The sequence below is a fragment of the Phycomyces blakesleeanus genome (genome assembly GCF_001638985.1).
Source record: "Phycomyces blakesleeanus NRRL 1555(-) unplaced genomic scaffold PHYBLscaffold_27, whole genome shotgun sequence".
NCBI lineage: Eukaryota > Fungi > Mucoromycota > Mucoromycetes > Mucorales > Phycomycetaceae > Phycomyces > Phycomyces blakesleeanus.
The window spans coordinates 337,832-361,678 of NW_017265160.1; the positions used below are offsets into that span (position 1 = coordinate 337,832).

Consider the following 23,847-nt stretch of genomic DNA (forward strand, 5'->3'; position numbering starts at 1 on the left):
AAATAATAGTATTAATATTATACGTAAAGAAGAGAAAATATATTTTGCTTCCCCAGATTCTGGAGAGAGTTCCCGTTTCAAAAAGCAATGCCTGTTACTAGCAAGTAATGAGTTTCTTAATATACACACACACGAATATATATAAATAGTATTCTAACTGTTGAAGACTGATAAGGCTAGTTGGTGATACATGTAATTATAAAAAAAAATATAAGCTCGGCTTGTTACATGCAGCATTGTGTATAACGCTATTATATGTGCTGTAGAAGAAAAAAAAATTCGATCAAAGAGCAAAGCCAATTATAGACTTTTTATTTTATTTCTGTATTCATTCAGAAAATAAAATAAACACAGCCACGGGTTTTTGATTGGGTCAAATATTATATAATTATGTTCCCTCTAAGGTTTGGCGCGTTGTGTGCACAGGAATTTATTTATTTATTTGTTTGTTTGTTTTTTCTTTTTTCCTTCTTTCTGGTGGTGTACCCATCCAAACACAGACAAAGAAAAACAAGACCAAGGGCAAGAATTACCAGATCCAAGCCTTAACCTGTACCAACTCCCTAAAATAAATAAATCAAATAAAGACGCAAGTAAAGAGAAATAATATAGCCGAGCTTTTTATATCTTCACTAAACTCTTCCAAAGTATTTGTAGCTTTCAATATATGCTTAACAAGAAGCATATACTATACTATAATACAATACAATATAATATAATGAAACGTAGTAATAAAAAGGGGGGAAAGGGACAAGGTAAAAAATATATAGAGTGCCGTGAGGAATCTATAAGCCAAGATATGATAAGATAATGATAGGTGGTTCAAGACTATTCTTTATCTAAACCACATGCTTTCAATATCACCAAAAGAGAAATGTGGGAGTGGGGGTCAAGTATTATATACTAAGATTACAGTCTCGCTACTCTTTTCAAGAGTCTGTGTTATTGAAAAAATTAGTAGATAGTAAATACACACGACTTTTTTTCTTCTTTAATTTTATAGAGTAAAAACAGATCTTTCTTTGTACAGTCTATCCTTGAGACTCTTAACCCAAGATGACCAAAGCCAATTTTGTACAAATATCTTGTTATATATATATACATATATCTAAGAGACCACCTGTTCCACAGATACTTCACTTATATAATAGGCTTTAGGCTCATTAAGGCCCGCACTTGCGTAGGTATTTTATTGTGCTGATATTATAGATTTACAAATAGCCATAAAAAACGAACCTTTTTAGCAATACATTTATCGAAGCATTACCAATTCTATACACAAAGCCTTGTCGTTAATTTGTATTGTTGCTGTTACTGTTGTTGTTGTTTTCTTAAAAAAATATGTATGTGTATATGTATATATTTGGAATATTGTACTTGGAACATAAGAAAAGGAAAAAGAGAGATTATATCACATATGTCATAACAACAGACCGGTGTACAAGATGGATAAAAGATTATAATATTATGATACGCATTTTGTTTTATATGTAAAAACCTTATTTTCGAAAATGATCGATTGTTTTCTCTCTCTTCTTTTTTACAAGGGACCCACAACTCCTTTTAATACTTACATGAAATATAATCACGAAATCGTACTTACCATGTAATGTGCATGAGTATTCTAAGCTTATACTTATTTAATACATATATACATATATATATATACTGTTAAGATAATTCCTGTTCTCTTATTTTTATTTCCTAGAAAAGAAAACAAAAAACAGGAGAATTTTATGTATGTCATCAAAAAGGTACACACACACACACACATATATATATATTCTAGTTTCCGAAAATATACAAGCAAAAAAAAACTATAAAATAATTATCTGTATAAGAAAAAAAGAGGGGATAAAGCGAGAGAAGGGAAAAAGAAAGAAATAAGAAACAAAAGCGGTTGTAGAACTAGAAGCAGTTATCCTTTTCTTTTTTACCAAGATTTTCTATTACCTTTTTGTATACCCACCAGCCAAAAAGAAGCGCTAGGCCGAATATCAAGTATTGAATATATAATATGTAAAGGAGAGAAATAAGCTTGTACAGCAATAATATTCCCTAGTTTACCAAAAACAGTCATAATGGCAGTTTATTCATATATATCTTTTCAGTGCCACATAAGCACGAAAGCTACTGTCATTGTCACTTTGTTAAGAATGATAATGTGCAGCTTTTCTAATTCATAATTTATAGTGTCAATACTGTAAATTATAAACATATTAAGTAAGGTCCCCAAATTTAGAGACAATTTCAGGCACATACATACACATATGATCCATTCAGCCCTTTAATGTATGTATCAGCACTACATTCAGGATATCAAGAAATAAACCGATAAACAAAAGTTGATGTCAAAAGGTACTGTGAAAAAAAAAACCAAAAAAAAATAAGACTAATTTCTGCCCATGACCCACAAAAATCGTTTGTTTTACAAATCATAATACACACACAAATATATATATATATATCCTTGCATATATTTTAAAGAGGGTTTTTTTTCAAGTTCTAAATGATGCTTTTGAATGCCATATTTTCTTTCTCTTTGTCTCACATATAAATATAGATATAGAAAGATACTTGCCTCACAGTCCGATAAAAGCGCCCCAATAAACCTCTATTATTGTTATTTTCATTATTTATGTAGAGGTATCATATAGGTGTAACTTTATAAGTATCAATTTAGTAAGATTATTAGCGAGGGTAATATATATATAAGCAAGAGCAGGCGACGCAAAAATAAGGAATATAATCATTGATATTTTATTACCTTCTTTCAAATATATACAGCCATTATTAACATTAACATTAACATTAACATTACCATTACCATTATGCTATATATATAAAAGAAGAACAGGGAAAAAATCAACTGTATATATCTATATATCTATATACGTGTATATGTGTATATATTACAAGGAATATAATGACAATCTTAACCGTGTTCAGTGTCCGATAAACTTGTTTCAATAAATAGCTTATAGTATACTACATTTAGTGGTTGTTTTATTTCATTTATATCAAGTAATCAACATAGGTAGATAATATAAGAGATCCTCTTCATAAATGAATTAAAAGCCGTAAACAAGTTTGTGTTCCGGTTGGTAATTCACTCTTAACAAACTATACAAAAGCAATTGAATAAATAAAGGAATAAAAAGGGAAAAAAAGATGCGTAAAATTTAATTATATTGAAGTAACAAAAGAAAATTTTGCTTTCTTAAACAAAACAAAAAAAAGGAGCATATTAAGTTTCATATAGAACAAGCGTAATGGTACGATAACAGTAATGATAGTAATAATAGAGAGATATAGTATTTTTCATTTTTTTAAAGGATATAGATTGCGCTTCACGCGCTATACATAAGGTTATTGGTTTCGTAGACAAAAACAATTTCGATATCATAATAGCAATATTAAAAGAGGAAGATGAAAGTGAAGATAATAATGAGGATGAGTATATATAAAGAGAGAAGATAGTCGTGTAAGAATAAGATTGCTCTTGAGAGCCGAGTCAAATGCGCTGAAGAAAGGTTGCTCTCTGTTTAGGAGTTATATTCGCAAGATGAAAGGATTCAAACTCGCGCTCGTCCCAGAATCTACCCAACATATCTTGAGCAACCAATCTCCAAGCATGCTTAAAAAGTTGAGTTCGCTTTTGAACCGAAAGTACCGGTAAATAGAGTTCTTGTTTAGACTGTCTACGGCTGTAGGCTATTTTTGACTGAAGTATCTTAAAGCGACCCCAACAACAGCCGCGAGAGCGACGAGGAAGATATGTGGTCGATATCATTGCCCAAGATAATCCTTCAGAATACCCTTGCTTTAAAAGCTCGTCTTCTTCGGGTGTCCATGAGTTACGTGTGTGAGATTGACTCAGCCGGCGAGTCAAAGGTCTTTTGGTTCCCAAATCACTATTGTTGATACTATTTATGGCGTTGCTTTCGTTACCACTGTAGTAGTATGGTGGTGGTGGGATCGACATGGAAGGATCAGACCATCCCAAGGCTGAGGTTCCTTCTTTCTGCCCAGAATGAGAAGACAAAGAAGACAAAGATGAAGAAGAAGACGGCAAAGAAGAAGACGAAAAAGAAGACGGCGACGGCGACAACGGTGACAACGATGATGACGACAAAAAAGGAGAAGAAAAGGAAATATGCCGATGAGATGTAGGAACTATTTCTGGGGAGACACTGTTCAACAGAGAAGACCAGGTAGAAGGATGTTGAGTTTGCTGGTGATTAGGATATATTGATGGTGTGTAATTTTGTGTATCATAGTTAAGCGAATCCAGACTATAGTCCCCAGATTGATGTCGAGTAGAGTTTGAGGTAGAACAAAGAAGCTTTTTTATATCCATGGCAACAACGATAGTATTTGTATTTGTATTGGTATTAATTTAATGCTTTGAGTTTCAAGACGAGACAAGGCGAGGTAAAATGACAAGATTACTATTCTTTTCTATTTTATATATTAGATACATCCTTTTTATATATATACATATACATATACATATACATATGATCAACATCAACCTCTTGTGCTTGGTCAAAAAGTATATTAAGAATAAGAGTAACAATATATATATATACTAGACCCTGAGTGCCTTTGTATTCAAAGAATGCTTTACATGATAACGAAAGGAGGCTATAATATATGGCAATTGATGTTACTACGGTAAATAAATTGCATATGTATATGCATATATTTACACCTATCATCTATACGCCGACATTAATTTTTATTGTAATATATTTTCTTCCCTATAAATAATTATTTACCTTGGCGTTCTTCCAAAATAAAATACTATACCAATAAATACAACACAATATAAAAGCCCTTGGTTTATTTTGCAAGTTCAGTAAAAGTTTCTAGTCCATGCAACTCAAACCCTTGTTCCCGCATTTAATACTAACATAGACACTACAAGAATTATTATTAAGTTATTTCGAAAACCCCTCCAGCCATCCTAATCCTTTTCCCCCTCTTATATTATACTATTTTATTTTATTTATTATTCTTATTCTTATTCTTATTTTGAGGTTCATTGGCTAGAGTCCCCTATTTTTCTTTTCGTGGCTAGAGTAGTATAACGAGATATGAGCTTGGTCAATTTTTTTGTGCTATCCATGTTTACGCTTTTTCCGAAACAAAAATAGCTTCTTTTGGATCAGAATTTTCAGTTTTCAACATCTCATTTGGAAGTACACACCCGTGTATCAGTCTATGTGTATCTGTGTCCGTGTATGTGTCTGTTTTTGCGTAGATACCAGGTCATTGTGTTAGAAGGAGAGATGAGATATGGTACGATAATATATATCCCAAAAGCCCCTCACATATATCTCAAGTCTACCATCAACAAAATATTATAATTGAATTTTGATTTTTTTATATTGGCTGATTAAATAAGCATATATATGTATATAAAAAATAGAGTAGCATGTGGAATCATTAAAGAATAAAATATAAATAAAAGAAAAAAAAAACGAGGGGAAAACAATTAATGATTTTTTGTTTTGATTTTGCTTTTGCTTTTGCTTTTGATTTTTTATTGTTGTTTGTTTGTAAGTATCCTTTCTGCTGCACTTCTAGAACATTTCCGAGTGTATTCATCATAATGAAAACAATAGGGAGCTTGGTTCATAACAGACGCGTAGTTTTATTCTATTTTTATTATATTATATTATTATTTTTCTCGATGGTTTTGTGTAGTTCCTCCTGTCACTCACAGATATTTTTTTTTAAAGTTTGATCTTAGTTTTACAATACTAAACTTCCATACTATTAAGAAATACACAAATATATATAAATGTAAATTTAAATTTAAATAACCAAATAAATACACGCAGTCATACAATCCTACAGTCCTACAGTCCTACAGTCATATACACATAAAAGTGTGCATGTGTGTGTATGCATGTGTGTATGTATGTATATATATGTATATATCTAGATGCTTTGTTCAGAACTTGGATTCTTCTGAAAGAACAAGAAAATCGATCACATGTGTATAAAACATAAAGCAAAGGAAAACACACGTGTAGCCTTGCAAGGTTAGTAACTTGAATAAACTCAAAGAAACCCATCATAAAAAACCTAGCTTAAAGAATCTTAAGATCCTCGAGACTTTTCTTGTTTGTAGCAGTTGGTACTTTAAAAAAATGAATATATAAGAAAGATTAATTAGTTTCCATAGTGATTCAATATTGAGGTATTTTCGAATATTCTTATTTTAGAAAAATGCAATTCGTTAATTTAGCAATTGAAGAGGAGGTTTAAATATTTAGAGTATATAAACGCCAAAGATACAAAGGCACACGTTTATTGGTGCAAAAAAGGGTCCTTTCTGTAATACACAAAATGTACTAGACACCGATCGTTCCCAAGTACTTTAAGCACGAATTTCTCTATTTTTAAAGAATAATCAAAGACAGTAATTTTATCTTGAACACGTTCAAAGAAGTAAAAAATAAAATAAAATGGCTAAATAGAAACAGACCCTCTCACACTCACACACTGACAAGTATATCGCCAAATCATTAATAACCACGTTTAGGACCCCATATTCACTCCTTTAGCTTAATCTTTTACTCGAAAGGGAAATTCTCCAAAGGCACAGACTCGGCTTTTAATCCTAATAATAATATACAGAATTATTTATACGGATCTGTACAAACAAATACACATACATACATACATACATATTATATATATAATTTCACCCCTTCTTTTTTTCTTTCTATCTTTCTTTCTTTCTTAGTTCTAATTATGATTCTTCTCTTCTACCTCTTTATCTCTATCTTTATTTGTTTGTGATAAATTTGGAAAGGGTTTCTTTTATTTCTTTTTAGTTTATAGCCATATTTGACTATGGATAGAGTGATTAATATCTACCCCTCCCCTCCCCTTTATTTATTTATTTATTTTAGTTGAATATAGAGTATTAGGGTGAAAAGTGAAAGGTCAAGGGTGATGCGAAGAAGAAAAAGAAAAAGCGAGTTTGATCAGAATCAATGTTCAGTCCATTTTTTCCCACTACAATTGACTAAAATATATTCTAGTAATTTCCTCTGAAAGAAAGCAATTTCTTGATTAAAATAAAATAAAATAAAATAAAATAAAATAAAATAAAATAAAATAAAATAAAAGCCAAGTGTGATTTTTATTATTCTTTATGTACAAGAAGCACGATTATTTTGGTTTACACAATAAAATATAACCAATATATATCTCCAGGAATTTGCTTTTAATGAAATACCAATATTATTGTTAATAAGAGATCTATAGATCTATAGGTATATAGGTAGACAGATAAAGAGAGCCAATAGTTTGGTAAATGATATGCAATCAACAACTTTTATATTTTCAATAACCCCAAAGTTGTCGTTTAATCCCTGCGTATGAATACAACCTGTTAGTACAGTATTTGTAAGGGATTCGATCTAAATGTCCTTTTTGTTTCTTCTTCTTATTCAGTGTGTTCGTCAATACAGATAAACAGACGATCACGGTGATGTAGTGTGTGAATTGGGAGATCAGGTTAATAATTACAATAATAATAAGTAAATAAACCCTAAATCGAATCATATGGAGTAGAAATAAAAGACACTGTAGACACATCGATCAATAAAGTAAGTTATACACATATATAGGAGAACTTTTATAAGATTTTTATAAGATCATCATAACACAATACAATACAATACAATACATTACAACACGATTGAACTCAACCAAACTCAACTCATTTTACTTCAATTCAATTCAATCTAGAAGGAGAAATTCTTGAGCACCTTACTAAATACAAGAACCAATTACCCGGAGATAAACCTTGCATTATTTTTTCCCGTTACTATTTCTACTATTCAATGCCAAGGTCAAAAACAAAAACAAGAACAAGGGCAAAGATAGAGTCATCGCTAAATTACACAGTCAAGATAAGCAAAAAGAAATATTATAATAATCATATGTCTCCATGCCAACCTTTTGTTTGCGTATTTTCTTCTAATTACTTTATTTTTGGAATCAAAAAAACTTGTCCCAATCTTGCTCTTGTAGTGTATGTGCTTGCTGGGCGGCAACATTAGCATTGCCCTTTGCACGTCCCATAAAGTGCTCGCGAATCATTTGCAGTCGCTCCACAGCTTGTCTTGGTGCCTTTTGGGTATCGCTTTGCACTTCTTGTACTTCCTTTTGTGCCTCTTTAACCAAAGCTTGAACAGCAGGCGGTAGCCCATAGACGTCTTCAGAGTATCGGGCTTCCGAAAGATAAGCTACAATATCATCAGCCCCTAGTAGTCTAGCAAGGTTCTGCTCCAAAATCTCTTTTTCAGCAACACTGTGATCATGGTCTGCCTGATGGCGGTAGGATGTGTATGTGTTTGAGTCTGTGTAGAGATCGTCGCTATGGATTTCATCATTGTACATTCCAGAATTCAAAAATGCCGCAATTTCGGCACCATCCCCAGGGTGTTCAATAGGACGACTCAAAAAAGAGGCAGCCTGAGAATGTTGGTGTCCAGTCAATGGCGAAAATATCGAAGGGTTTACATTTGCATTTGAGAAAATTAGTTCTGGTTGTTCTTCTGAACGAATGAAATGATCATTCGTCTGGCCGGTGAGTTCAGGTGGCTGGGAACGGAACTTTTGTTTCTGTTCAGTAGTGGCAGGTGTGTAACGACTACTACTGCCAAGTGTCTCGTCGTGGCGAATAGTTGTTTGCCTTGACGATCCTGACTTATCTGCCCACATTTCTTGATGTCAAACCAAATATATTTTATATATATGTATATCAATATATATATGTATATATATTTATATAAATGGTAAATTTCAAGCAGGGCCCAGGTGAAATGAATTATAGTGTTTCAACTTGAGATTGAGACGATGTTAGTTTTTTTTTGGGCGAATCAAAATTCATTTTTAGACAATTTGCTTACCTTTTTTGGACAAACGAAAAGAGAATCGAGACACAAAAGAATATAATTTGGGATATAAAGGGGATTTAGTTGAGAAAAGATAAAAGTAAAAACAAGAGTCTGCTAAAAGGTACCCACAGAGTGGTTAATCAATTATTATTATTTTGTCTGTAAGAAGCATTTTATTAAGCTTGGGAGGTCTGGTGACACTCAAAAGAGGATAATCAAAAGAGTGATCACAGCATTTGTTTGGAGGGTTTTCTGGCTGGTTAATCAATTATAAAAATACAGTTGATTAAACTTGTCTTTTTTTAACCATACAAAAATACAAATATGAATACTGTGTTATAAGAGATACTATACCTCAAAGATAGAATTCTTTCTATGAGCGTGAACTCAACATATTTTAACAAAGCTCTTGGCGAAATATAGTATTATATTCAATACTTAACATAGAAAAAATATCCACTCAGTAAAGAACATCGTGTATGAGCATCTACTTGACATTTCATTAATTAGACTGCCAGCCCCCCTTCAAATTACAGATCAAATATTACCAGAGAACACAATTATTATACTCCCTCGACTTTCTGCCTTTATGAATGAAAAAAAAAACACCAATCCTCAATAGACTGCCTACAATTCCAGTCAACAAGGCTACTCTTTCGAGAGATCCTCAAACAATTATTCCGGTCTTGAGATAAAATTTGAATATTTATGTACAGCTTCCTGAGCAGTGACAGAAACAACCCCAACCATAACCATAACAACCTATACTCCTAAAACTCTTTGCGGTTTCCCTCGTCTAGTTTTAAGTGGAAATTTATTAAACTAGACGGTAAGAATGTTAAGTCATTGTTCGAGCAGAATCTACAGAAATTGTAGATAGTTTCCGAGTATGTACAATGGATCCTGGGAGAATAGATACCTCCAATTCATATCACGGTGATGATGGTATAGGACGCTTAACAACCAAAGAATACTATGATGTATCTGGTAGCGCTAAGTGAATGAGAAATGAAGATGCAAGGAAAGCGATCCATGGAATCAAGGAAGTTGAAACACATATCTTGTCAGTAAAAAAAAACACCGGGAGAGCAAATTCTACGGAATATCCAATATATAATAGCCAATATGCCTATTCTATTCAATTTTTACAGATTTAGAATAGCTGAAGTATATTGAAAAAAAAGTAAAGGTAGAAAGAAGGTTCTAGACAATTGTTCCAATATCATTATCCATGGGTCTATAAAATATAACAAAAACCGAATAAAGAAGAAAAGGAAAAGCTTTAATCGAAAAAGAAAGGTCGTATAGCAAATAGCCGGAATCCTGAAAGTGCATACCAGCCTATACAGCCTAGATAATAAGGTGGTCACTTATTGTTTGTATCCAATTTCATCTATAACTATTTAAGATATGTTTGCAACAACTGTAATTTTTTTTTGAAATAGGGATATCATGGCGGCAAAAAACATGCTCTATATTATGCAGGGAATTTGAAGTGGCAATGGTAGGCCAGAAATCTTCAATCCAACCAAGACCAAGGCCAAGGCCAAGTACAACAACACAATGAACGTGGTTGTTCCTAACTTTGGTAGACGAACTTAAAGATACTTACAGGTGAAGAACATTCTAGTTATCTTTATCTTGTCTCAACTAAATCCTCTTTCTATCCCAAATTCTATTCTTTTGTCTCGATTCTCTTTTTCGTTTGTCCAAAAAAGGTAGGTATATTGTCTAAGAATGAAGTTTGATTCACCCGAAAAAAAACTAACATCATCTCAATCTCAAGTAGAAACACTGTATTCAGAAAGATGGCTGTATTTCGGAGTAACATGTGATTTTGGGCTATGAGGAAATACGCAATTTCTGAATTAGATCTCTAGGGTATTACTTGCAAAATGTTCTCACGATCAGTTCTGCCAATAGACATCCAGGACTCTATTTTTTCAATTACTTCCAGATAGCAAATGTAATTATAATGATTATAATGTTACCAGAACAACCAAATAATAATATAAGCATAGAGCACAAGACACACATATACACAAAAATAAATATAAATATAGATGTTGTTTTTTAGACATAAAAACGATCGGTAACCACCTACTTTTAGGTTTTTTTTCTAATATGTCTAATACACCAGACAATTGGTACCAGTAAGCAGACGGACTTGTGATGTCAAAGGTTACATTCCTGTGAATGACCGCGTTTTTCATTACATTTGTGGATTCTAGGGCACCATGCGTCTAAAATATATAAAAAAAAGAAATCTCCAGTTGCACAGTGCATAGTTCTTTTTCTTTGTATGGAGCCAATGAATGGCTTGTACAGAGCATAGCTCCAGCATAGCCATAGAATGTTTAACAATGGTCGTACAGCATATGATGCTAGAAAGATAAAGCACAACTTGAGTCCCTCTATTCTTCTTTCTTTCTTTTCTTTTCCTCTTTCTTTCAAACGTCTGTTCTGCGAGAAAATAAGCAATAAAGAGATAAATAAAAAAAAGAAAAAGAAGATGCCTAGTTTGTGTTGTAAATCAAAAAACAACAGTCTTAACTTTGCTTCATCTAATGCAGTCAACCAATATGCGCCAAATACGGTCATTGAACCTGTTCATTTGGGTGAGTGTACTTTAAACAATTTCTTTTAACAAAACAAAATTACACATTTCAATTATCTCAAACTAATAGATATATATTTATGCATTTGTTTGTACCTTAAGATATCTGCCTCAAGCTTGATGATCTAGAGAGCAATATTCTACAAGGAAAAGTGACTCTCACTCTTCGCTATAACAAGCCAACTCTTGTGAAATCAGAAAAAGAGCGCTCAAGCTTGGTGCTCAATGCGGAAGAATTCGTAAACGTACAAGTTAGCGGCGAGGGTGTCTCCCACACCTACGATGGCCATCATATCCAACTCTTTTGGGAAAGTCCTTTTAAAGTTGATACGGAAAGAAAGGTTGTGGTCACCTACATAGTCGATGATCCAGTTGCCGGCCTCTACTTCCAAAAGGAGGATCCATTCTTCAAAAGCAATCCTCGTTGGGCAATCACAGACCACGAACCCGAGAAGTAAATAAGAAGAAGAGAAAAAAAAAACTCAATTAGCATATTTCTATACGATATATTCAGCATATACATATTTAACATTGTGTTTTTATTTTATTTTACAGGGCTCGTTATTGGTTACCAACTATCGATTATCCAGCCATTCGAACTACTCTGACCTGGGAAATTACTGCACCATCAGAATATGTCTCATTAGCAAATGGATCTTTGGTATCTGAAGAAACCGCAGATGGCTTCACAACTACTCATTGGAAACTTGATTATCCTTGGTAAGTAAAGACTAGTGATACTATTATTCTTATTTTTTTATTTTAAATGCAAGAAGTTTATTTCCTAACTTTTTGTTTGTTTTGTTTTTCCTTGCAGTCCATCATATTTGGTTTGCTTTTCCGTGGGAGATTTTGTCTGTGTTGATGATGGTGAAGTCCAGGGAATACCGATCAAGGTAACACACACCAAAAAGTCTATTTTACCCTTCTGAAAAACAAAACAACAATATACATATTGGGATTTCAATGAGACAAAGAGAAATGATACACATCAAACCAAACCAAACATAAATATAATAATAATAATAACACTAATTAAATGGGTAGTACTACGCAGCCAAAGGAGCTGACCCAGCAGATATTTCCCGATCGTTTGACCAGACACCAGCCATGATAAAGTGGTTACAGGAGCGTGTCGGTGTAACATGTAAGTGGATCCTATTTCTACAATGGTAATTTGTAGGCTTTATAGACATACGTCTTATATATAATAATAATCGTAGTTCCATGGACCAAATATTATCAAATTGCACTTCCGGCTATTCGTGGAGCTATGGAGAATATCTCTCTGGTTAGTCTAATCATTTATTCGTACTTTTTTTTTTTTTTAAAAAAAAACAAATATTATTATTTTACACACATAAATACACACAATATACCAACCTTTATTATATATTAACATACATATATATGTATATATATATATATATACATTGCATGTCTTTATAGGTTACATGGGCAGATAGATATATTTTGGATAAAGTCAATGCCCAGGAAAGAAAGTATATGACAGATCTAGTAAATATTCATGAAATGGGTAAGAGATTGGAATCAAATTGTTAAAAGTAGAAAAATATATAATGTATGTTCTGTTAATCCTGTGTACCATATAGCACACACCTATTTTGGCGATTTGCTTGTTATTCGGCATTTCGAGCACGCATGGTTAAAGGTAACATATAAAAGAATGCTTAATTGAATATAGAAGAAAGAAAAAAAAGCATTAATTTGTGTAATGTTTCTATTTTATCTACATATATCTATACACACACCTATTTGAATATGTAGGAAAGCTGGGCTACCTACATTGAAAGTTGCAAGTATTTCTTCTTTTTATTTTCAGCATGTATTGTATATATATATATATATCTAATTGACTTCTCTAGGCTGGCTGGAGGATCACTTATCGAACGATAATTTTTCCTATGAAATGTTGCAAAATCAAATACACTACTTTAAAGAATGTGAAAAATACATGGTAAGCTTTGAGTGTACTGTGAACCTCAATTTAATCGGGGTTGTGTGTGTCGGTGTGTTTTATAATTCATTTATTTTATCCTTAAAAATAATAATACTAGCGTCCTATTGTCACTCGAAAATACGATTCTTCATGGGATATGTTTGATATGCACACATATCCCGGAGGTGCCTGGCGTATTCACATGCTCAGGAAGAGGCTCGGTGACGAGGCATTCTGGGCAGCAATTAAGCTGTATATCGAAACCTTTTCAGAAAAAACAGTCCAGACAAGCGATTTCCAGACAGCACTCGAGACTACCTCGGGACTGAATCTCACCCGCTTTTTCGACGAGTGGATCTATTCGAAAGGATACCCAAAGATCAAAGGAAAATACTCCTATGAAAAGCTCACCGGACTTGTAAAGATAGTGCTGACCCAGACACAGGAGAATGAAGCCAATAATAATAATAATAACAATAATAATAGCAATAATAATAGCAATGGCAATAACGGCAGTGGCGGTGTCCCGCTTTTTGCATTTGATCTTGATATCCAAATCTCTGACAACAAGGGTAATGTTCATCACACGACTGCCTGCTTCGACCGCGAAAATACTGTCACCGTGTTTGTTCAGCTAGACAAAGAAAATAGCCCCGAGACTCTGAGAGTCGATCCGGAAGGGAAGATACTGTTTGCTTTTGAAATGCCCGTAGACCAGGAAGTATTGGTCAATACAGCCAAGAGCAGCAAAGACGTCTTGAATCGCATCTGGGCTTACAGAGAGTTGATAAAGTCAGAGTCTAAAATTGCCCTCAAGAAAGTCCAGGAAATTATCAAGGATGAACCGTTTTATGGTGTTAGAATTCAAGGTAAGAGAAAAGAGAAAAACAAAAAGATTTGAACTGTTTCTAAAGATGTCTCTTAATTGTGGGTGCCTTTATTGTAGTTGCCAACAATTTATCTAGTCTCCAAAGCCATTTGAGTATCAAGATATTGACAGAAATTCTAGACCGTGAACAAGATCCATTGGCCCTTTCTTCCATACTCAATGCATGTCAGTTCAAGGACGTCAGGGTACGCGAGTCTGTACTTAGGTTCCTTTCCCGTGATTATACACTACCATATCGGTAAATATCACCTCTTTTTTTATATTATATATTATTTTTAGAGCAAATATTTCCAAATATGTTGTATTAAATTTTGGCTCATAAAACAAAATGACTTCATGCGCCTCACTTTTTTTTATTAGTGCCCATGCGTCTGCTCTTTTGGTTCTTGCTATTCAGCACAACCCAGAAGATATCTCTTTATTGCTCGATGTAGCTCAAGACCAAACAAAGATTGGTCAATACAGCCTTGTTCGTGGTGGTGCTTTAGAAGGTAAAACAAAAGGAAATTAAATGAGATAAAGGTGCTGAGAATCAAGTGGATATTTACTGCGAAATTATATTATTGTAGCACTTGGTTACCATCGTAGTTTACAAGGCTTCGAGTATCTTATAAATCATGTGGAATACGGTACTGAACCTACACGGGCCCGTCCCCTTGCTATCGAGGGTCTTGCTTACTCAGCACAATGGCAGGAAGAACGCCACAAGAAGCGTGCTGAGGAAGTAATCGGTAAATAAGTGTTGATTAATCTATCTTTCCTACTATACACCGCAGACATACTAATGGATCATTATCTCTTTATTATTATTTCAATAATATGATAACCTAGTTTCTCTTTTACGTGATCCCGACCCAAATGTACGGGCCCAGGCAGTAAGCTCAACCATTGGCCTGAGTATCAAATCAGCACACACCACAATGGAGTCTATTAGATACATGTATTCCAAAGACGACCAAACATGGCTGGACCGAAGGCTTTCTGAGCTAATTCATTCGGGCTCCTCCACTGCTCCCCAGTGTAGCAAGGAGTATATTGAGAAGCTTGAGGAGCGTATCAAGAAGCTTGAAGCACGACTGGAAGACAAAGATGATGCTCAAAAGACTGAATAATGATAATAATGAATAAGAAGCTGGTTTTGGTTACTGTTGTGTCTAGAACACTTGTCAAGTCGCTAAATCTATCATTTGATAGCAAATAAACGACAGCTGATGTTTATATAACTATATATACCAATACATTTTATTTTTATTTCAGTTGATCGCAATAAAGAGGCAAAACTTGTCATTTTTCTCCATTTTTGTAATATTGGAATACATGAAATGATTTATGTGTGGTATTACTGACAGGATACCTGTTTAAGTTTTGTACTAGTCAGTAATTGGTAAAATAAAGTACGTCATAGTCGCGCACAAAACAAGCTGAGGATACACAAAGTACAAGACTCTTTTATTTTTATATTATAGTTTTTATAACAAAAAACCAAAAAAAGGGCGACTTTAGTAGGAGATGTTTGTAAGCTTCTTTTCTTTTCTTTTTTTTTGGGGGGGGGGGTCTGAGGGCTGTTTTAAGGTTGATTTTTTTATTAAATACTAATCTCCCCCTCCCCCTCTCCTTATATATTAGCATGTGTGTGTGTGTGTGTGTTTCAATTTCAATTTCAATTGTTCACATTTGCTTATTGTAATTCAATAATAAAAATAAAAGATAAAAAAGACGTCTTTGTCCCACCTATATATAATATTTACCGTTAAAGCAAAGAACTTTACTCCACCCCTGCACGCAATACAATAATAATAATACTACTACTAATAAAACTCAATTCACCAAATGATTCAAAGTATTTAATGACTTACCAAAATGATACCTTGTAAGGAGGTGTCTGTCAATAATCAGGCTCAAAAGTCTTATCTTCTTCATTTCGCTAGTTTTATTCTTCTAAAACTTGGTCGTCTTCGTCTTACATAACCATCCTCCGACACATCTTCTACTGGTATTAAATTACTCCAAATTTTAATGGCACAGGTGGGCCTATCAGGAATCGTACCATCATATCACAATCGGTTAAAGATGTGTCGGAAATTCAAGGCACCAGCAAGATTTATATTCCACAAAACGATACTCAAAGTGTAACGAGGACATGTCTTCCAAGCAATTTGGATTGGTACCTTTAGTAAAATTTATAAGAGTATTAATAATAGAAAAGAAATGAAGGCTGCCTGTAATATCCCTTGAAATATTACAGTATGCTGAATTTGGTGTTTGAGAGCAGCGATACGCCCAAGTGCTTGATTGAGCTTTGAGGTCCAAAAGAATCCGGCGAAACTTTTCATGCTTAAGTTTGGTGCTTTGTTGGCTGAAGGTGTATCAGTGACATCTTGGCCTAGCCACAGTAGTCCTTATCCATCTAGTGGTTACTTGTGATGGTGTCTTGACAGTAAGGAGTTGGAATACGATGATTTCGTCCATTGATTATCAACCCACAAAGGTTTAGAGATATGAGGTTTACTTTCTCTGTGTTTTTTTTTAAAAGTACCAACTGATAGGGGTGATGTACTAAGAGACTATGTGTGTCTATATGATGTGGGTCAGCTAATTGTGTATTTACAACAGGAAAAGGTAAAAGTGCGTAAAGTTTAAAATGATTACCTTTTAATTGTGGGGACTTTTATACCTTTATATTCATATCCCTTTGTATGCTATTCATCTTAAAAGAAAATAGTGTATAGCCGTTGGATTGCTTACAGAACTTCTTCCGGCCCTTTTATTATGGGAATTGATTAATATTATTATTACCCTACAATGAGGCAAGGATCATTCTAAATTAATAATACCAACATCTAGAATGCCCTTTTTTTCTTTTTAAAAAAGTCTAATTGATACCACTACAATATTAAATAACACCATTGGAAGAACATGCCTCACATAATTGAATTTATTCTTTATTCTTTATTTTTATTTTAAAGAATACATCTCTATACATTTATCTATATGTGTATTTGTATTCAAAACTAGAAGAACAAAATGAATTGCCCTCCAAAGAAGTATCCGTTACTAGAAATTCGTTTTGTCTGGGTGATATATATATGTATATTTGAAATATAAAAATATTTTGTACATAAAAGAATAGAAAAAGAAAGGAGTAAAAAAAAGCTACCCAATTATAAAAAATAAAGTTGTAAATTTGAAATGATGTTTGTAGGGATGATTGCAATTGTATTCATGTATCCTCGCTGCCCAAACAAAGCTATTTTTATAGGCAGCAATTTGCGGGCTATTCCTAGCCCTCACGAACTACAAGAAACAAATGATAGAAAGAATAAAGTTTTCTACTATTCTCCTTGTATTATTCTTGCTTAATCATCAACTCATCATCACCAAAATCTTGAAGTGATGTCAAGTGAAAGAAAGCTTTTAATATTGTCGTGACTGGTCTACTTACACACACAGTAAATATATGATTTGTATTATTTTTTGAAACATAAGTATTATAAATATACATTATAAATCACCCATTATTTGGGACCAATATTTGAGAACACACCCTATTGTAATTATATTTATTTTAAGAGAGTACGTTTAAGAAATTAAACCAAATCATGATAAAAATCAACTGAACTGAACTGAGCTAATTAATTGTCCAAGAAGTTTGAATGGTTTTTTTTCTATGGATAAAAAACAAAAGAAGAAAAAAGAACGATTCTATTATCTTTCTAATCATGAATAAATCTAAAGCCACCCATTATCACTGTGGAAATGATGGGCGTGTACCTGGGAGTGTGAAAAAGGGGGAGACAGGGGTTAGAGGCAGAAAAGTTTAGATGGTGGCGCATTTACATTCAATCACTCCACATATGCTTGCTTAGTATTGCCACACATTGACTTTCTGACAAAGTGATATATTTACAAGCACATCTTACAACCAAATGAGACACTCTAATCAATTAAATTGCTTGCTTTCTTACATTTTTTTTTAATCTTTATGATATTGTAAAGAATTGGTTTTAATAAATACATAAATTAATAATAATATATATATATATATAAAGAAAAAGTACATAGGAATGAACGTGTGTACGTCCGTGTATAAATAAATTGACGTGTTTGTATTGATCTATGTTTTAAATCATCTAAGTCTACCAGCAGTAATCATCATCACTATCAGGAGGGATAAATCCCAGAGTAACTCTCTTGCTCTCGATCCCATTTACTTCGACAGGGCCAAAGCGAGACGGAGGCCAGATAACGTGAGTAACGATAGAGCTTATGAGTGAGATAGGTACCTAGTAAAATAAAAACAAGTACATTTTGTTTGTACATGTTTAGTAATTCATATATATATATATTTAATGTATATTTAATGTATATCTTACTGGGCCAAATAGATTACTGTCATTTGAGTGGAACCCTTCATCTCCTTCTACCCAACAGTGTCCCTTTGGCACATATACTATAGAGCCCATAAAGAATTTGCGTTAACCAACAAGAATTTGTTTTTGTTCAATTTTTTTTTAGAAAATAGTGTAGGTTATTGTACCTTTTTCAGTGCCCTGGCGTAGTTTTACAGTGTCCCCTTGAAGAGCAATGATACGTTTTGTAATTTGTCGCTTCGGGTTAGTAGGAGATCTACATGATTGAACAACCCTTTAGTATATATGTATATGTATATGTATATATAAATAAAATCAAATAGAGAAAGAGGCCCTTTTTTCATATTTATACTCTATTATTATATTATATATAAATATAAATATAAATAAATAATGTGATATTTACGTGAGCACCACTACTTGTCCTCGTTGGAATGAATGGGATGTTGCAGACCATTTATTCAATAAAACTATGTCTCGTTTCATTTGGTTACTATCTGGATTTAATGTAGGCTGTGACAAAAGTAATAGTAATAGTAAAAAAGAGAGGTATATATTAAGCATTTCAGTGTTAATGAGCGAGATTAGGAGTTTAGTGAGTAAACATGTCAGACGGTCAAGGAGAGAGTTGTTTGGGGTAAGATTTATACTACACTCTATGCTATGCTATGTTATGTTATGCTATGCTATGCTTTACCTGCATAGAGCGGCCTTCCACCTTTGATGGACTGACACCATTTTCAAGCACAAATAAAACTACGGGTACCCACGAGAGTGCTTTGAGGGTGGGAATCGTGTAAGGACTGGCCCTGAGACGTCCAAAGATGCCCATAATGACTTATGCATCTGTTCTAGGGTGGAAGATGGTTCTTTCAAAGTCACCACAAACCAAGCCACTCCAAATGGATAGGAAAGTAATGGGATTTGTTTTTTTTTGGGTATTTTTTTTTTGGTTGGACTGGTTTAACTATATTTATATACACATATGATCTGTGTATGTAAGTGAGTGAGTGAGTGAGTGAGTGAGTAAAGGTGTATTTCTCGTTAATTTTTATATTTATTTATTAAAAATGAAGTTGGGATAGGATGAGCTAAGATGGGCTGGGTTGAGGTTAGACCTGAGAGAATTTGTCGTAGGGTTAGCAGACTCTTATGATAATGCATCCCAAGAGACGGCACGGCATACAGATAGGATGGCTCTTTAGCAAGAAGGAAAGATCTGATGATCAAAGAGAATATTAATGATAGCCATACGATAGAACAAGAAGATATATATTATATATTTAAAGAAGTTCCCTTTTTATATATCTTGACAATCAATACACTAAAAAGAAAAGCATTGCTATTAATATGGATATTGAGTTAGTCAAAGTTCATCAAATACAAAAATAAAAAGACGGCATAAAGGATAAAAAGGATAGAACGACGGGCTTTAGTATATTTGGAAGGTATACGATGACAGAAAGACCAAAAATAGACCTCTTTTTCATTTCTTCTTTCTTTCTCTTCTTCCTCTCTTCTTCTGCTTCTTTGTCTCATTTTGCCTTTATATATTCTACTATCTATCCAATTTTTTTTTCCATCTTTTATCCTATTTGTTCTTGATTCTGCCTGCCTGCCTACCTGTCTGTCTGTTTGTATAGTTGTTTGTTTGTCTATTTGTTTGTTTTCTTGCTTTGACGTTTGATGAACTCGAGTTTATTAGTATATTTATTTTATTGCACATACACTAAAGAAGTGAATAAATAAATATATAAATAAATAAAAGAAATAAAATGGGTCAAGCTCGTAGTAAGCCTCATGGTTCCTTGACATTCGGTCATCTCTCAAACACAGTAACCATTCCTCCATCTCGACACGACAGCCAAGACAATGACCTCCTTTTACGACATCCTTCTTTGTACGGTCTGTCTCGCCCAAACCAAGCCGTGCACCCGAGTCATCCGGACCTAGCAATCTGTACCCAAACGCATACACAAGCGCATACGCAAACCCAAACCCAAACCCAAAAACTCACACCAACACAAACACGTTTTGAAAGAGCGGATTCGGGATACCTTGGAAGTAAACCCTCTGACGACCTTGTAGCCGACCTTGCATACATAGATCAAACTTATTATGGCCGCACGACTCAGCTTCCGAGAAAGGTCACTCGGCCTATTCCATTGATTGCCCTGAGTTTTGCTGAAGTATCCAAGGTGTCTCTACACCAGACAATGAAGATTATTCAACTCTCTAGTCGCACGTTGACACGCCTGAACTCAAACATCGGGTTACTCACAACGATGCGTAAGTTGGATTTGTGAGTACCTGTTTGTGAACACACACACGCAAGTATATATATATATACACGTATACGTATACATATGTTGTGTGTTGTGTAGTGTGTGTTATTGGTGTGCTGTGTGTGTGTGTGTGGGAGAGTAGGCCAGATTTGTGCAAATGTATCTTTGATTCTTCTTTATTAATTCATATAGCCTGTTAATAGATCCTACAATCAACTTACTGAACTGCCAGAAGAAATCGGCTATCTTCAGCAGCTAGAGTGGCTGTCAGTGGCCAGTAATCGGCTCACACATCTGCCAGTGACGATTGCTTACCTTGGTAGTTTAGCTGAACTTGATCTCTCCGAGAACCGACTCGAATATCTACCCGCCAGTATTGGTTATTTAAAGAAACTTCAGATGCTTTTATTGTCCACAAATTGCCTCCGTTCGCTGCCAGTCGAGATGGCGGGTCTGATTGGCTTGTCGACACTCGATCTATCCTACAATCCTTTGGATGTTCTGCCTGCAGAAATCATCTGCCTGCAGTATCTGCGTCGACTCAAGCTGGATGAGTGTCCACTCCTGAGTCTGGCTGACGTTGCCCTTGCGCACAATCCACCCAGCCTCAAGGAGACCTGTGCCAGGATTGCACTCCGCCACCATCTGCACACACACCCCTTGTCTGATATTCTGCTAAAGTACCTCGCGTCTTCCAAGGCGTGCAGCTGCTGCGGAGGACCATACTGGGACACATTTGTTGTACGAAAACGTCTGATCGAACGCAACGAACGGTCGGTTCCTCTTGAGTACAGACTATGTTGTGCTCACTGGACAACTGAAACCGATCGGATCCTACAAATGTTTGGCCCCCTCCCCAGTTCATCTTGTCTGCCTCCTCAGCCCACTCTCCCACCCCTCTTACCATTCCCCCATTCCAACCAACGCCCTTGTCGGCCTTGTAACACTGATGCCGTTGAAGAAGAGGAATCCAAAAAGAGGTCGTGGCGATCACAGCACAAGAAAGTCATGAACAGGAACCACTCTGGCTTTCTTAATCTATCCAAACTCAAACGTGCATCTTCCAGAAACGACAAACTGCCTTAAAAAAAGAATAATCTATATACACACACAAACAAATTGTACGACACCAAATTGCCACTACAGCTTTTTATATCCTATTTTATTTTTACAAGCGTTTTTATATATATTTATATATATATTGCACGTCCTCTCCTTTTTTCTTTTCTCTTATATATTCATATTCCTATTATTCCTATTATTCCTATTAATATTAATATTATAATCATAATTATTATCATTGTTTTGTAATATGAGCACAAGGCCTTTTCTATAGCTTAGATACCTTGTATCTTGCTAAATACAAAGTATACACTACCTAATATTCATTAAAATTAAAATTGATATTTTATTACTGCTACTGCTACTGCTACTGCTATTAGTATTACTAAAGAATATCTATGTGTGCCTTTAATAATGATAATACTTGTACTGACAGCTTATAAAGGGCTTCAACCCAATCTAAAAATCTGTCAAAAAACAAAAGATAGAAAATCACTTCGTATGAGGTAAATGATAAGTGTATTCTGTAACTAGGTTATTTATATATCTATCTATACATATATATATATATTAGCAATTTTATGGTAAGTTATACATGTACATATAAGGAGAGGGACAAGACATGAGAGTAATTGGAAAAGTGCAAAAGTGCAAAAGTGCAAAAGTGCAAAAGTGCAAAAGTCCTAAGTACATCAAAAACACAAAAATCACAGTTGGAACACATGCAAACTGGAAATAATATAATCCTGTATTGTGGCTACGCACAAACTTGATTGTTGATCGTTCCAAGAGGGTTTTGACAACCTTCATTAGTCTGATCTTAGCTGATGACTCTAATAGTCATGGTCATCAGCATAGTCATCAGCATATTAGAAAAACAGGTTAAAACCAAAAATCATAATACAAACTTACGCCCCCATTGATTAATGATCTGTTTCATCATTTACTCTATATTTATTCCTTAAAAAATTATATATGACCTTTTGCTACTAAACTAAACCCAATAAACTCACACTCTTGATTATGCTTAACTTTGGCTGTAAATTGTCAAACTAAATAGAAAGCGTCTTTTGTTATTTCCGTTGTCATTATCACTTTTTTTTTGGCACCCACACACAACACACGTCTTGCACCTTTGTACCGAAAGTACCCAACATGGTTCTCGGTATCCTTTCCAAAGGGCGATAACAGAAGCCGGGGTAGCTTGGATATCTTGAGTCTGAAGCAATATTCTTATATATATATATATATTTGCTTTTTTCCCCAAAAATAGGCACTAGGAACAGGTGTAATAAGCAAACGGCTTTTTTTTACAGTAAAGAAGCCATTAATATCAGTGTTATTCAAGTAAATTACCTGACACTCTGCTAGTTGAGAGTATAGACTCAGGTGCGATAAATAACTACACTACCAAGCCCACAGAATGGCCAAAAACAAATGCGCATTTGTATACACAAAAGTAGTACATTGAATGAATAGAAGTATGATTTCTGTTATATAGATATTCTTTGGTTACAAGTTCAGTGAATTAATTATCTGTAAATCCTGTACTTGGGAACAATCTAATGATTACTCCTTATTATTTTTCTCTTTCCAAAATTTGATAAGAAATCAACTGACTTGCACAAGAAAATAAAGAAAAATAACCTAGAGTTTGTTACATTTGTGTATAAGCTGATATTTTTCTTTGTGATTATAGATTTAAAGTAAAAGAAACAATAAGGAAGAATGCTAGTA

The 23,847-nt window shown here is 34.0% G+C and overlaps 6 protein-coding genes across 6 annotated transcripts; 2 read left to right on the forward strand and 4 right to left on the reverse strand.

The window, feature by feature from the left end:
- Window positions 1–3,514: 3,514 nt before the first annotated feature.
- Window positions 3,515–4,360, reverse strand: PHYBLDRAFT_68263 (Homeodomain-like DNA binding domain-containing transcription factor; the record flags this gene model as incomplete). The annotated part of the gene is made up of 1 exon (XM_018441918.1): window positions 3,515–4,360. The coding sequence occupies one exon, from the start codon at window positions 4,358–4,360 to the stop codon at window positions 3,515–3,517; it is 846 nt and encodes a 281-aa protein (XP_018285932.1).
- A 3,665-nt stretch (window positions 4,361–8,025) lies between these two features.
- On the reverse strand, window positions 8,026–8,751 carry PHYBLDRAFT_150980 (hypothetical protein; the record flags this gene model as incomplete). The annotated part of the gene is made up of 1 exon (XM_018432584.1): window positions 8,026–8,751. One exon carries the CDS (start codon window positions 8,749–8,751, stop codon window positions 8,026–8,028), a length of 726 nt encoding a protein of 241 aa, XP_018285933.1.
- A 2,300-nt stretch (window positions 8,752–11,051) lies between these two features.
- PHYBLDRAFT_79097 (hypothetical protein) lies at window positions 11,052–15,697 on the forward strand (the record flags this gene model as incomplete). The annotated part of the gene is made up of 16 exons (XM_018443426.1): window positions 11,052–11,080; window positions 11,475–11,545; window positions 11,647–11,998; window positions 12,100–12,264; window positions 12,362–12,440; window positions 12,592–12,691; window positions 12,768–12,835; window positions 12,994–13,081; window positions 13,158–13,216; window positions 13,333–13,390; window positions 13,431–13,522; window positions 13,623–14,373; window positions 14,451–14,631; window positions 14,754–14,884; window positions 14,963–15,124; window positions 15,225–15,697. The coding sequence occupies 16 exons, from the start codon at window positions 11,052–11,054 to the stop codon at window positions 15,503–15,505; spliced, it is 2,667 nt and encodes an 888-aa protein (XP_018285934.1). The 3' UTR covers window positions 15,506–15,697.
- A 750-nt stretch (window positions 15,698–16,447) lies between these two features.
- Window positions 16,448–16,726, reverse strand: PHYBLDRAFT_150982 (hypothetical protein; the record flags this gene model as incomplete). The annotated part of the gene is made up of 2 exons (XM_018432585.1): window positions 16,448–16,561; window positions 16,637–16,726. The coding sequence occupies 2 exons, from the start codon at window positions 16,724–16,726 to the stop codon at window positions 16,448–16,450; spliced, it is 204 nt and encodes a 67-aa protein (XP_018285935.1).
- Window positions 16,727–18,529: 1,803 nt separating this feature from the next.
- Window positions 18,530–19,595, reverse strand: PHYBLDRAFT_23219 (hypothetical protein; the record flags this gene model as incomplete). Its single annotated transcript, XM_018439801.1, has 5 exons — window positions 18,530–18,676; window positions 18,767–18,843; window positions 18,931–19,019; window positions 19,170–19,276; window positions 19,461–19,595. The coding sequence occupies 5 exons, from the start codon at window positions 19,593–19,595 to the stop codon at window positions 18,530–18,532; spliced, it is 555 nt and encodes a 184-aa protein (XP_018285936.1).
- A 707-nt stretch (window positions 19,596–20,302) lies between these two features.
- PHYBLDRAFT_183408 (hypothetical protein) lies at window positions 20,303–22,497 on the forward strand. Its single transcript, XM_018438765.1, has 2 exons — window positions 20,303–21,065; window positions 21,252–22,497. Exons 1-2 carry the CDS (start codon window positions 20,539–20,541, stop codon window positions 22,132–22,134), a joined length of 1,410 nt encoding a protein of 469 aa, XP_018285937.1. The 5' UTR covers window positions 20,303–20,538; the 3' UTR covers window positions 22,135–22,497.
- Window positions 22,498–23,847: the final 1,350 nt, after the last annotated feature.